The following is a 13,692-nucleotide window of genomic DNA, read 5'->3' on the forward strand; positions in this document are numbered from 1 at the left end:
AAAAACATATATAAGTCGCACCGTAGTATAAGTCGCATTTTTGGGGGAAATTTACTTGATAAAAATCCAACACATAGAACAGATATGTCATCTTGAAAGGCAATTTAAAATAAAAATACAATAGAGAACAACATGCTGAATAAGTGTACAGTACGATAATGTTACATGATGCATCAGTAACAAAATGCGAACATGGCCGGTATGTTAACGTAACACAGCTATTAAGAGTTATTCAGATAACTATAAAAATAACATGCTAACAAGTTTACCAAACCATCAGTGTCACTCCAAAACACCAAAATAACATGTGAAATGATATAATATTGTGTTGATAATTTCACACATAAGTCGTTACAGAGTATAAGTCGCACCCCCAGCCAAACTATGAAAAAAACTGCGACTTATAGTCCGAAAAATTCGGTAATTGGTTGTAGTATCGCATAATAATAAGACTTAATGTAGATGACATTGTACTGAGAAAAAAAAATTCCATTGTTTAAAAAAATCAGACATTGTAAGAAGTCACTCACAGTGTTACTTATCACTTGAGTATTTTTTGACTGAATTTTTTTTTTTTTTACTTGTACAGAACTATAGTTAAGTAATATTTAGGGCTGTCAAAATTATCGCGTTAACGGGTGTTAATTAATTTTTTAAATTAATCATGTTAAAATATTTGACGCAATTAACGCAGATGCCCCGCTCAGACAGATTTAAATGACGGTACAGTGAAACGCTCACTTGTTAATTGTGTTTTATGGAGTTTTGCCGCCCTCTGCTGGCGCTTAGGTGCGACTGATTTTATAGGCTTCAGCACCCATGAGCATTGTGTAAGTAGTTATTGACATCAACAATGGCGGGCTACTAGTTTATTTTTTGATTGAACATTTTACAAATTTCATTAAAACGAAAATATTAAGAGGGGTTTTAATATAAAATTTCTATAAATTGTACTAACATTTTTCTTTTAAGAACTACAAGTCTTCCTATCCATGATCACTTTAACAGAATGTTAATAATGTTAATGCCATCTTGTTGATTTATTGTTATAATAAACAAATACAGTCCTTATGTACCGTATGTTGAATGTATGTATCCATCTTGTGTCTTATCTTTCCATTCCAACAATAATTTACAGAAAAATATGGCATATTTTATAGATGGTTTGAATTGCGATTAATTACGATTAATTAATTTTTAAGCTGTAATTAACTCGATTAAAAATTTTAATCGTTTGACAGCCCTAGTAATATTATTTTAAGTAACACTACTCATACCTAGGGATTTTTTTTGCTACTCTATCCACCTTTAGCAGTGGTTCTAGTGGGCTCACTCAAGCAAAATATTCACTGACTCAAATCTTCAAACTATTTTTGAATTCACGACAGTACATTTATTTGGTTCAGTTTAGTTGCATTTGTCTCCACTACTACTACTATCGCCACTACCGCTACCACTACTACAATAGATGTGCATAGGGTTAGTCAATTATTCATTTTCAAACATTCATTCATATCGAATTTTCATTTGGCTAGGGCCCCAAATAGATTTTCCCCTATATTTAAGAGCAGTCTTGATATTAAAATGGTGGCTTGTAATAATATGTAATGAAACTGCTCCCGTAATATTCATCAACATTTCGCAATACTAACAGAATAGAATAGAATAGAATAGAATAGAATAGAATAGAATTACCATATTTTAATATTATTCATTATAGGGTAACATGTAGAAATAAGTATTTTATGAGATAGTACTTGGTGTAAATAGTTTCAAAACCACCTACAGTGCTTAAACACTGTTACAACTTTGAACACAGTGTTACATATTTGGTAGCCTAGTCAAAACTTGAGCTCAGATCAAAAATTGTGTGTTCACCCATATTCTAGGGCTGTCAAAATTATCGCGTGTTGTGAGCCCTGTCTAAGAAAATGGTATTGCTTGGGTACCATCTTGTTGAAACCTTAGGTTATTATAAACCTTTTAGGTTGGGCTAGACATCATCGTTAAATAAAAAGAGTCATTTGCAATTAAATTTAGTCTCGCCTTCAGGGTTAGCACATCTACCTCACATTTCTAGGTGTTTATCACCATATACCAGACAGAGGGAAAGCATGAAAAAAATATTACAGGAAGTTATAGTGTAGTGTTGTCCTCAAACATACTTAAACATACCGTGATTGGCATTCTTAGAATTGTTTTGAATGTAGAGGGAGAGAAAAAAAAGTGATCACCTGTTCACTGGTTTGTCAGTGTCTAGCAGCTTAAGGATAGACTTTCCGTCCATTTCTGCAGGAACATCAACACCAGCCATGTCCAGCAGAGTGGGCGCCAAGTCAATATTCAGGACCATATGGGGGTTACTGCAGGGCAACAAAAACAAAACATGGACTCAAATTGGCTTTCAACAAACTTCTAAATCAACTGTCAATACATCAAATCGATAGTGCATCCTGACTTACATGGCACCTTGCTCCACATTCGGCCCTCGTACATAGAAGGGAACCCGGATATCAAACTCATAAGGCATTGATTTGCCTTTTACTAGTCCAAACTGGCCGATATGGTAGCCGTGATCGGATGTGTAGATGATATAGGTATTATCCATTTCACCCGTCTCCACCAACATGTTGTACACCTATAAGGGATATAATCCACTCAATACTTGTCCAGAGAAAAACTGTTGAAAATCAAATGGAACTGACTGACATTACAACTGTGTCAGTGAATACATTAAAAAGTCTCTATTAGAACCAGCACAGCTCTCTCAGGACGGGAGACACTGGGATATAAAGTAAATGGTTTACTTTTCTGTGTCTGTGATAGCCTGTGCCTTGTTTTTGTTTCTCTTTGCCGTAGCATGGAATGGATGTGTACTTGGCCCCCTACCTTCTCCATGCTGTCATCCACAGACAGCAGGGTCTGCATCCTCCTGCGTTGCAGCATGTTAGTGAATTGCATGTGCACAGGCCTCATCGGCCCAGTGTAGCGGAGGATCCAGTGTTTGTCTGGGTTGGGAGCGTAGTTGTAGCTCGGAGTTCTGAAAGGACAGACAAAAAATTCTTTACAGGAAACAAATCATGTTTGTTTCTAAAGGGTATAATAGCAAATTAGAGTTTTGGTTTTCTGTCGTAATTTTCAGCACATGATTTTGAGCTGCAAAAGTTAATCCAGTTGAATTTATTTGATCAGAAAAAGTAAAAAAAAGCTATAGAATTCATGGATGTCCATGTTTCCATAGCAACGGTAACTTAAAATGTGTGGCCACAATATTGGGTAACTCTTTCTGAATCAATGTACCAAAATCCGAGTTCAACTGCAAAATGTTACCTCGCCTTCAGCAATACTCCCACTCCATTTCTTTTTTAGATAAGTTTTTCACTTTTGTTTTACAGTTCTCTTTACTTTTATATGACAGTGAAATATGGTAATGTGATATTACTTTAAGTCACTTATCTCTGGTTACACCATAGGTATCAAACTCAAGGCCCGGGGGCCACATTATGTTTGCGTGTCTCGCCAAAGCAAATCATGTGGGTTGACTTCATGCTTCTTGCTAAAATAAAATTCCAATAAAATTCCTGCAATGCTCAGTGAGAAATCAAGACCCACAGAAATCAAAGAATATTGTTATTTTTTCCCCTTGAAAAAAATGAAAACAAAAAAGAACAATTGTATTTAAAAATGAAGATATTTGTTTTTCCTTTTTTAATAGAAAAAAAAAAAACAAGAAATAAAAATAGAATATTTACAATTTTCCCCTCTTTTGTTTTTAATGAGAAAAAAAATATAAAGAAATAAAACAGTCCAGTGATCCCTCGTTTTTCGTGGTTAATGGGGACCAGAACCCGTTGCGATAATTGAAAAACCGTGAAGTAGCCCCCCCCCCCAACCACCGTTATTTTTTTTTTTTTTTTTTGGGTGTTCAATGTATTTAATCAGATTTTGCATTTTGGAAAGAGATACATATAAGACACGTTTTTTCCCCAAAAGTATAATTAAAAAATATATTTATGTTTATTTATATTTTAATAAATGTTTTTAAGCACTTCAAATGTAATAATTATAATTTTTAAACATGTTACTGTCCCACCGAATCATTTTAAAACAAGAATAAAGTAGAAAAAATGCTTGTCTTTATTAAATGCTTCATTGAGTGAGTCCACTCAAATCCGCTCCGTCTCCTCACTTACACACAACGAGTTGCCACAGCAACTGTTTAACAAGCTAAACAATGATGGACGCATTGACGCTTTGATGCTGAGGCTTACAGGGATCTGTAGCAAGATCAAACAGAAGACTTTGGGGCCGTTTACATTGTGACTCTCTGAGAATACGAACAATTTCAAATTTGCATTTGCGTCTCTATTTGAACAAAGTCGCAATTCCGCATGAAAACGATGTAGTATTCATGCCAGGCCCTAGGGGGCAGTGCAGATTTACTGGGCGACAGAGAATTATGCACTTTGACCCCACCAAGCCCCCTCAGCTCGGAAAAAAATATACCTGCCCACTCGAAGCAATGTCATTTTTCTTTTGTTCAAAAAGCCACAAAAATTGAAACGTTCAACATATTTAATTCAAAAATATTATCAAAACAGTAAATTAAAGCCGACATTCTGCCATATTTGCTGTTTTTAATGTTTAGTAGCACCGCTGCACACGCCCAATGTGACGTGTACGAAAGCTGACGTTAACAGCGCGGTCTCGTGTCGCAGGAGCCTTTGATATGCATGCCGAGGAAGCCCCCCTCAACCCCCTGCAATCGGATTCTTCCACTTTGGAGGCAGGATTCAGAAATTTTTCGTTTTCGCCTTCGCCGACACCATATGCACGCGAGGCGAGTCCGCAACTCAGTCAGTGCGTCTTTGTGTCGCAGAGTCGCCATGTAAACTGCCCCTTTAATAAGCAACTCCAGTTCATTGCTTGAGCAACAAAGAGCGGGGGGTGGGGGGGGGGAGTGGGACTACGCGATTAGCTCAGGACAGCTTATCTGTATTTTTTTTAATTGAAAAAAAAAATCTGCGATGGACTGAAGGCGCGAAGTTTGAAGCGCAAAGTAGCAAGGGATCATTGCATATGGGTTTCCTTTTTTTTTTTTTATTTTATTTTATTTTTTTAAATAAAAATAAAATAAAAGACCACATTATTTTTGTTCATTTAAATAGAAAATGAGGAACAAAAGAGGATTTGGAAAAATGAATATAATCGATTCATCAACTATAAAAAAAAGTTGTCGATTCATTTGCTAATCCATTAGTTGTTGATTAGTTTATCAATTGTGGCAGCCCTAGTTGGCAGACATAATGGCTCTCCAAACGAAACCATAACTATGATGCGGCCCACAAATAGATGAGTTTGATTCCCCCGAGCTACACCACTGACAGCAATAGACATTCATCCATCTGGCCTGGCAGCCCCTCCCAGTTTAAATAGATAGGACATCTATTGCGATCAACGCCATTAAAACATGCACATTCGCTGCCAGCCCTCCCAGGCCAAATATATTTGACGTCTCTCGCTGTCAATATCAACCAGTGCATTAATATACAACAAAAGACAGCCCAAATTCATTCAAATTCTTATCTTTTCTATGAATAAAAATCTGCACAGATAGTGTTTGACCTTAAGTTCCACTCTACAGCAAAGCAAGTTTTCTCCGCATACGCACAGTAATGACCTTTGTCGATTTCTGCTGACCTTTTTCTTTCCAAAGTAGCAGAAATGATGTTAATGCAATGCTAAACCGGAGGCACCTCCGAACATGTAAAATGCAAAACAGTACAATCGATAGTCTTGCACACGGGGAGCACAGTTTGATCAATATCCTCTGCAAATCACATAGACGCTCAATTATTTGGAAATAAACAATCCTAAATCAAGGCCATCTAAGAAGCAAATGAATTTAATCTTTTAAATAGGATCGATTAAACCAAATAAACACTAATGTCTTTGTGCTTGAATTCACAGTATCAAATGTAATGTAGTGTGAAGAAGGTGCCAAGGTGAGAAAGTTCATCAACAGAGGACAACAGGAAATCACTATCTCACCCTCTCCTAATGTAGTAGACGAGAACAAGTGGGAGACAAAGAAAGAAAAAGAGCCAGGCAACACACGCTGAAAAATTACCCAAGGGATGAAAATGTATGGAGAAAGAGCAATTAAAAGTTTGTATGAAGGCACTGGGGCCAGATTTACAAATATTCAGTTCCTAAAGCCTGCATGGCACAGGTTAATGATGCTGGGGGGATTTGATTAATCAAGAGAATGGGGCGTTGGAGGAAGGGAAGGGGTAGCAAGTGCAGTCTAATTACTGGTCCTGAATTTGTCTCAAGAGGCCAATAGCGGACCCTTCTATTAGCCAGCAGCACCAGTCAGGAGCACTGAGCGTTGCAAAGACAAAGACGCGGGTGTTCCGTAGGAGTCTGCGTCTGTCATCATTAGCTCTGCATTACATTGACAACATCCATGTCTCTCCTTGATCATTGCTGACAAAATGGAACAAATTAGCAGGGCTCATTAACAGTGGCACCACAAGCGTTAACAACATGTGAGTCAAAGAAATTGGAGCAAAGCGCTGGCTGCACTCAGAAGAAGCTGGGCTGCCAACATCCTGCGAGCGGAGGGAGATAACATTGATATGTGATTATTGAATTTGTTATTAAATTATTGGGGAAATGAAATGCAGCTTGACTATGAAGATGACTTATGAGAAAGTAAATAGCCGTGGATGTCAAAATGTAAAAATTGATCTTGGTGCTTGTCAGTGAAGATTAATTAGGCAATAGGTCTGCAGAAGTAGATGTTATACAGGACAATCCAAGTGTAAATTATGTGTGAATTGTGTTATTCAGTTCTCACATGTGCTGCGAAGCATTGGGGAAGGCGGAACTGTACTGCGGGGCAGAATCCTCTGGGCCGTGAGGGGCAACATGGCTCAGAACCATCATGACAGGACGGTTAGGGTACATCCGCTTGGACATTCGAAAGTAGTTGATGCTGTCGTTGGTGATGACGTCTGTAAGGTAATCCTGTGAAGCAAACACATGTGAGTCAACAGCGCCTGGTCCACTCCCTTTGTCCAGTGTTATCGAATCTGATTGGCCGTGTAAAACATGTCACCATCTGATCAAACAACAAGAGATAAAATAGACAGAACTAATGTGAATTGCAATACACACTGATAATCAACATTTTGAATGTAACTCACGGCCAAGGGCGTAGGTTTGGTCTCAATATTGGTAGGCTCAATGATCATTACAAAATAAATTTGTATTGACTTATACTAACTTTCATGCGTATTGGTTCAGGTGATACAACTTTCGATTCAAACCTTTGTTTTCAAAAAACTACTAAAGAAACATTTTGAAGTGTATGTCCCTTTATTAAAAAACGGGGAGCTTTCCAAGAATGGGTCAACTTCTGGGGTAGATTGGAGCACCCCAAGAGTCAAACTAAAGCATTGAAATATAAAATTGATTGGGGAAAAAAAAAAATAATGAAAAAAAAATTGAGATATCCAAGGACCGATCTACATCTGAGGCATACTGGACTACCCCAAGACTCGAACCAAAATACTCTCATGAAATTCTGATGTCTGAAATGGCGTACCGCAAGCAACACGTCACTTCCGCTCATTAATATTCATGACATTAGCTACTGTTGCTAGGTATCTCTCCGAAAATGATGTGCCTGGTGCCAAATTGACTGGCAAAGATGTGGAAGAACATAAAAATGTTCAGTTAAAGAGATGACTTTAGAGTCGAAGGCTGAAAAAGACAAAAAAAACGAGCTGACCTAAGCATAGCTTTAGCTTTTTTATCGACGCGACTGACAATGACATTCTCCTGTTTCAACAAGCTATCCTTTACCATCAGCCCTGTCTTTCTTATATATCCTCTGGTTGTCCTACGTCTCTTACCGTTCTTGGGGGTAATTTAGTTAGCTTTGTGTAGCGATCGCAAATGCTACTCAGTGACAGCCAACGAACAATTTTTCATTGATAACACATCTTAATCTTATAATTTATTTACACTTCCCCCTTACTAAAGTTGTTTTTTTTATATACAGTATATAACAGAAACGGTAACAGTGGCAGTCAGACCCATTGAAATTCTTTTCAGGTCATTCATTGTCAGACAGAAGCAGTACGGCACAACGTTACGCTAAAAAAATAAGTTAAAAATATAAAAATAGCTTACTTCTTTGTCCTCTGAAAGACCATGTCAACCCAACATAATGTTTGCTGCATATGAAACGCGAATGGATTCGCCGAGCTGGCGTTAAAGTCCGCGCAAGTTGATTCGGTCTTCACATTTTTTCCTCCCGAGTTTTTGGTTTCCGGAAACGTATGAAGAAAACATCCTTCACGTGTCGTAATGTCTAGAGTTGTTTCTACAAGTTCCAAAAAAGCAATGCGTGATCGGCATGTTCGTTTTGGAAAGATTACCGGAGAAAAGTAGCACTAATTACGTTGTGTCAATGCGAGGGCGGGTCTATAATGTCCCACTTCGGCTTTACTTCCGCTTTACGATGCGACGTCACGGTCTAAAAATAGCCTGCGTGTGGTACGCCATTGAGGCTTGCTAGTCCCACAGCATGGCAAGTGCGCATTTGCATGTTCTTTTCAGCACCATTTTCTGCATATGTTCCGGGACCTGTACCCGTCTCTTCATCCCTACGCTGTCATACTGTATGTATTTTGCGTCCCGGCACCTTATGTTTTACAAATTAAACACTGGTTCAGGTGCTACAGCATTCAACTCAAACCTTTGTTTTCAAAAACTACTAAAACATTTTGGAGTGCAAGTCCCTCCATTTAAAAAACGGAGCACTATCTAAGAAATGGGTCCACTTCTTGGTGACAATAGAGCACCCCTAAACTAAACTAAAGTAACTAAAGTATTGTAATATAAAAGTGATATGGGAAAAAATAATGAAAATAACATCTCAGACATTCAAGGACCAATCTACATCTGAGGCATATTAGACTACCCCAAGACCTAAATCCAAAGTACTCTCATTAAATTCAGATTTTTTGTTTTCATGCCAGATCATGTTCATGTCAGTGTCCTCCTGAAGTGGACCCATTCTTGGATAGCTTCCCGTTTTTTTTTTTTTTTTTTTTTTCCCCTTTAAAGGGACGTGCACTGGAAAGCCACCGCGTTGCATTACAGTAATGCACATAATGCAAACAATTCAAATGAGGGATGGCTAGCTTGACATCTTGTTCCTTGTGGAGGCTGGCCTGAAAGCAGTAGTTTTGCAGGTAAGCAAGTTCACACAGTTTTATTATGCTAACTCTGATGCAGGTCGGACTTTCAGTAGCAAAATTAGTGGTGTGTCCGCCAACTCCACAACATTGATGTCTTTTTACATTACTTACAGTGGCTGCTGCTGGCTGACAAAAAAACTTCTAAATATCCCTCCTCTTCGACGGGGGCGGAGGAGGCGGCATTTTGTCGAAATGAATCTGTCGGTGCTGCGTGAGTGTGCGTGTGTGCCTGTGTGGCGGGCGAGGGTGGGAGTGGGGTGGGGGGGTTGAGTCATCAGCCAATCAAACGTGTGTTTAAGGGGGAAAAATGGACCGGCAGATTCAGCAAGTGAAAAGGGAAAAATGTAAGTCTGAACATGATGAAAATGATTCACTTAACAATTATTTTTTTTATATTATTATATATTATTATTATTATTATTATGATATACAGCAACTGAACTCATGATATAATGCAAATAAGGTTGCTTAAGTTGCTGTGGACAATTTGAGCCTCCTGGAAAGTTGGTAGTGTTATTGAATGTCCCTACCGTGCCGATGCTAACCTCCGCCCTTGCTCACAGCGCTGGGTCCCTATGCCTATCTGAGTTGTACTAGTCAATACTGTCAAACTAGTGAACAGACAATTTCTCAATGAACAGCTTTTTGATGTGAGCATAGCTTGATTTTTTTTTTTTGCTAGAACAATAATAGCGTTTCAGAAGTCTGAATGTAAAAATTGAATGGACGGGAATAGAAGTGCAAAGCTAAAATATAATTTGAAGATGGTTTATTCACAAAAACGAGTGGCCTTGACTGGCAATAAAAAGATGTTTTGATTCTCCTGTGTGCGGCTCTCAGCCTCCATTGTACAAATTTCCTTCAATTCCGTGATTTTTCCCTAGACATCACATTTATGAGCACATTATCATTAATACTGTGACGATCTCAAACTGTGACATTTAATTTTTGTTACAACCCCAGTTTTGTTGTAACTGTACTATACAATGACTATTCTATTTTCATTAAAGGAGAAGACAGCTCCTGGCAAAAATGACCTTCAGGAAAAGATAATCGCTAATTGTTTAGGCTGCTAATGACGGAAAAAAACAATACATACTTCTCTTTTTTCCACCTGAGACATAAATGACGCCTGTTTCACCTCTTCCGTCTCCCTAAACCAGACATGTCCAAAGTCCGGCCCGGGGGCCAAATGCGGCCCCTGGTCAAATTTCCAGCCCCCAGCCTCTGTCATAAAATCAATAACGTCTGACCCGCACACAGACTTAATAAATTGGTCAGAATTACTGCAACCAGCATATGAAGTAGCTTACACACGAAATGCTGCTCCTAATTTTCCCACGAAAAGGCAGCAGCACTTTAACCCTTTATTGCCAAATGTATCACATTTCATACACCTAAAAATTCATGATTTTGAGACTAATTTAGAATTTTGACATTTCTTTTTGGAAAAAACAAACAAACAAACAAAAAACGAAGGATGCAAGTCAACACATGCATTTGCAAGTTCTATGAGAAAAAAAACATGATTTAGCATGGGTTATAGATATTAGAGCGCTTATTACACACATTCATTTTGACTTTTCTTTTTACAAATTTGAAAAATGGTTTCATTAGGACCTTATTTTTCAAATTTTGGGATTCTCTGAAAATGGCTTCAAGTTGCAGGTATTGAAGGGCTAAGCAACATTACCCCGTGTGACCCATTACTTCCATTTTCTAAAATCGCGACAATCAACCAAAAAAAAGGAAGTTCACTGTGACGGCCAGCGCTTCAAGGATAGGTGGAAATTGGACTATTTCTTCTCTAAAATACGCAACAACTGTGTCTGCCTCATTTGCAAAGAGACAGTCGCTGTTTTTAAAGATTTCAATGTTAGCCGATATTACCAAACAAGACACGCCGACATGTACGGCAAGATTACAGGGAAGATTTGCAGCGAGAAATTGAAGCAACTTAAAGCTAGTTTAATATCACAGCAGCAGTATTTCGCAAGAGCCCGAGAGTCGAAAGAGAACGCCACAAAGGCTAGTTGTAAGATTGTTGAAATTATTCAATTTAAAAAATAATAAAGCAAATGTGACACTGAATGGCTTGCTAAAATTTGCTTAAATATATTGTTCTACGTAAAGGATGTCAGCCAAGGTCGGCCCAACACATTTTTACCGCACCAAATCTGGCCCCCTTTGCAAAAAGTTTGGACACCCCTGCCCTAAACCATGCAGACATTTCCTCAGTGTTGCTGAAGAAAAAGGTGTCAAACTCAAGGCCCGAGGGCCAGATAAGATGTGATACGTCATTTTGTGTGTCGTGGCCTGCGAAAGTAAATCATGTGCATCGATTTCATGTTTTTTTCTGCTTTAAGTCTATGTCAAACCTGACAACTGAAATTAACTAGGGCTGTCAAACGATTAAAATTTTTAATCGAGTTAATCACAGCTTAAAAATCAATTAATCGTAATTAATTGCAATTCAAACCATCTCTAAAATATGCCATATTTTCTGTAAATTATTGTTGGAATGGAAAGATAAGACAAGACGGATATACATAAGTACTGTATTTGTTTATTATAACAATAAATCCACAAGATGGCTTTAACATTATAAACATTCTTTCTGTGAAAGGGATCCACGGATAGAAAGATTTGTAATTCTTAAAAGATAAATGTGAGTTATAGAAATTTTGATAGTTTGTATATTGTGACTAAATATTGCCATCTAGTGTATTTTTTGAGCTAAACGAAATGTTTGAATAGAGTTTTACCAAATTGAGTATTATTTTGCATAGCTATTTTGATTGGGAATGCCAGTTCTCTTTGCATTGAGCGCTTTTCTTTTTGTGAACATTATTTTTTTTTTTTTTGAGAGAGATAGGACTATTATTTTTTTTGTGCTTTCACTAAATTATACTGTAGCGACTTAACTGTTCTTAATTGCCCAAATGCATGATGGGAAGTTGGCAACCATGACTGTCAGTGGTGGCTGCAAATGGTATATCTTCTCTGCGTTATGTTCAATTCAGGGTGTTAAGAAAAAGCTCATCTCTTATCGTTCCTCCCCATGTCGCTTGCTACAATAGTAATAATTGTTGTGGAAAAGATGCCAAAGCTTATATCAATAAATAGCACGGCTCCAATGAATGCCTGTGTCCACTCCACTTGCTTATCTCTGCCTCTTAGCTCTCAATATACATAACACGGTGCCATTGTAATCTGTTCGCGGCAATGCGTGAGTGGGTCGTTTCGCGCATGCGTTAAATGGGTTAAATATTTTAACTAGGGCTGTCAAAATTATCGCGTTAACGCGCGGTAATTAATTTTTTAAATTAATCACGTTAAAACATTTGACGCAATTAACGCACATGTCCCGCTCAGACAGTATTCTGCCTTTTGGTAAGTTTTACAGCAAGGCTTTTTGTGCTGTCTAACAGCGAACGCTTGTGGTCGCTTTGCGACATGGTTTACTGTTTTCTTGCCAGTTCAATATGGCTGCACGACGTCTCGGGCTGACGCCTACGTTGTAATGTTGTGCTTATATGATCCTTGGACAAGATTTGTCCGTAAGTATGGTTGTTGTAAAGAATGTAAATATTATGTTAGTAAGCGAAATGTTATATATTTTGTATGAGACGCTTTTTTTTTTATGTTTAGTGAACCTGTATTGCGTGCTAAGCTAACGTTGTTGCTAATGCAATGCTTGTGTACTTTTTTTTTTTTGTAGTTTTACGACGGTCTAAAGAGGACAATGGTTTGAGGCCATTTTATTTATAAATCAGATGAAAAAGGAAGAAGTCTGATTATTAAGGCGTCGTTCACTAGCTGTCTAGCTTGGGAAAAAGTAGACGCTTCGGAGTGAGGACAGCATAGACAGATTTAAATGACAGTAGAGTGAACTGCCCACTACACTCCTTATGTACCGTATGTTGAATGTATATATCCATCTTGTGTCTTATCTTTCCATTCCAACAATTTATTTTACAGAATATATATATATAATTTATAGAAAAATATGGCATATTTTAGAGATGGTTTGAATTTCGATTAATTGCGATTAATTATGATTAATTAATTTTCAAGCTGTAATTAACTCGATTAAAAATTTTTAATCATTTGACAGCCCTAATTTTAACGTGATTACTTAAAAAATTAATTACCGCCCGTTAACGCGGTAATTTTGACAGCCCTAGAATTAACATTTTCATAATTAAATGTTCTAGAGTGGATTTCTTTAATAAGAATTGTACGTGTACCTTCGAATAGTCGCTGCTGTGTTTCTCTCGTACTCCATTTCGGCAGAGCGTGTAGTTGTAAAAGCGTGAGTTCTTCACTAGGGCCACCCACTCCCTCCAGCCCGGAGGCACATAGGATCCGTTATACTCATTGAGATACTTTCCAAAGAAAGCTAATTAATAAACCA

General features: G+C 37.8%; 1 protein-coding gene across 4 annotated transcripts in view; it reads right to left on the minus strand.

Annotated features, from left to right (window-relative positions):
* The window catches only part of sulf2a (sulfatase 2a), a 129,037-nt gene that overhangs the window by 14,464 nt on the left and 100,881 nt on the right, over positions 1–13,692 (minus strand). For all 4 annotated transcript variants that reach the window (XM_057845634.1, XM_057845631.1, XM_057845632.1 and 1 more), the window contains 5 exons: positions 13,526–13,677; positions 6,863–7,032; positions 2,890–3,040; positions 2,463–2,638; positions 2,235–2,363 (listed from right to left, as the gene is read on the minus strand). In XM_057845634.1, coding sequence (XP_057701617.1) covers positions 2,235–2,363; positions 2,463–2,638; positions 2,890–3,040; positions 6,863–7,032; positions 13,526–13,677 — 778 coding nt within the window. The remainder of the gene's footprint in view (positions 1–2,234; positions 2,364–2,462; positions 2,639–2,889; positions 3,041–6,862; positions 7,033–13,525; positions 13,678–13,692) is intronic.

The sequence above is a fragment of the Corythoichthys intestinalis genome, chromosome 9 (assembly GCF_030265065.1).
Source record: "Corythoichthys intestinalis isolate RoL2023-P3 chromosome 9, ASM3026506v1, whole genome shotgun sequence".
Classification (NCBI taxonomy): domain Eukaryota; kingdom Metazoa; phylum Chordata; class Actinopteri; order Syngnathiformes; family Syngnathidae; genus Corythoichthys; species Corythoichthys intestinalis.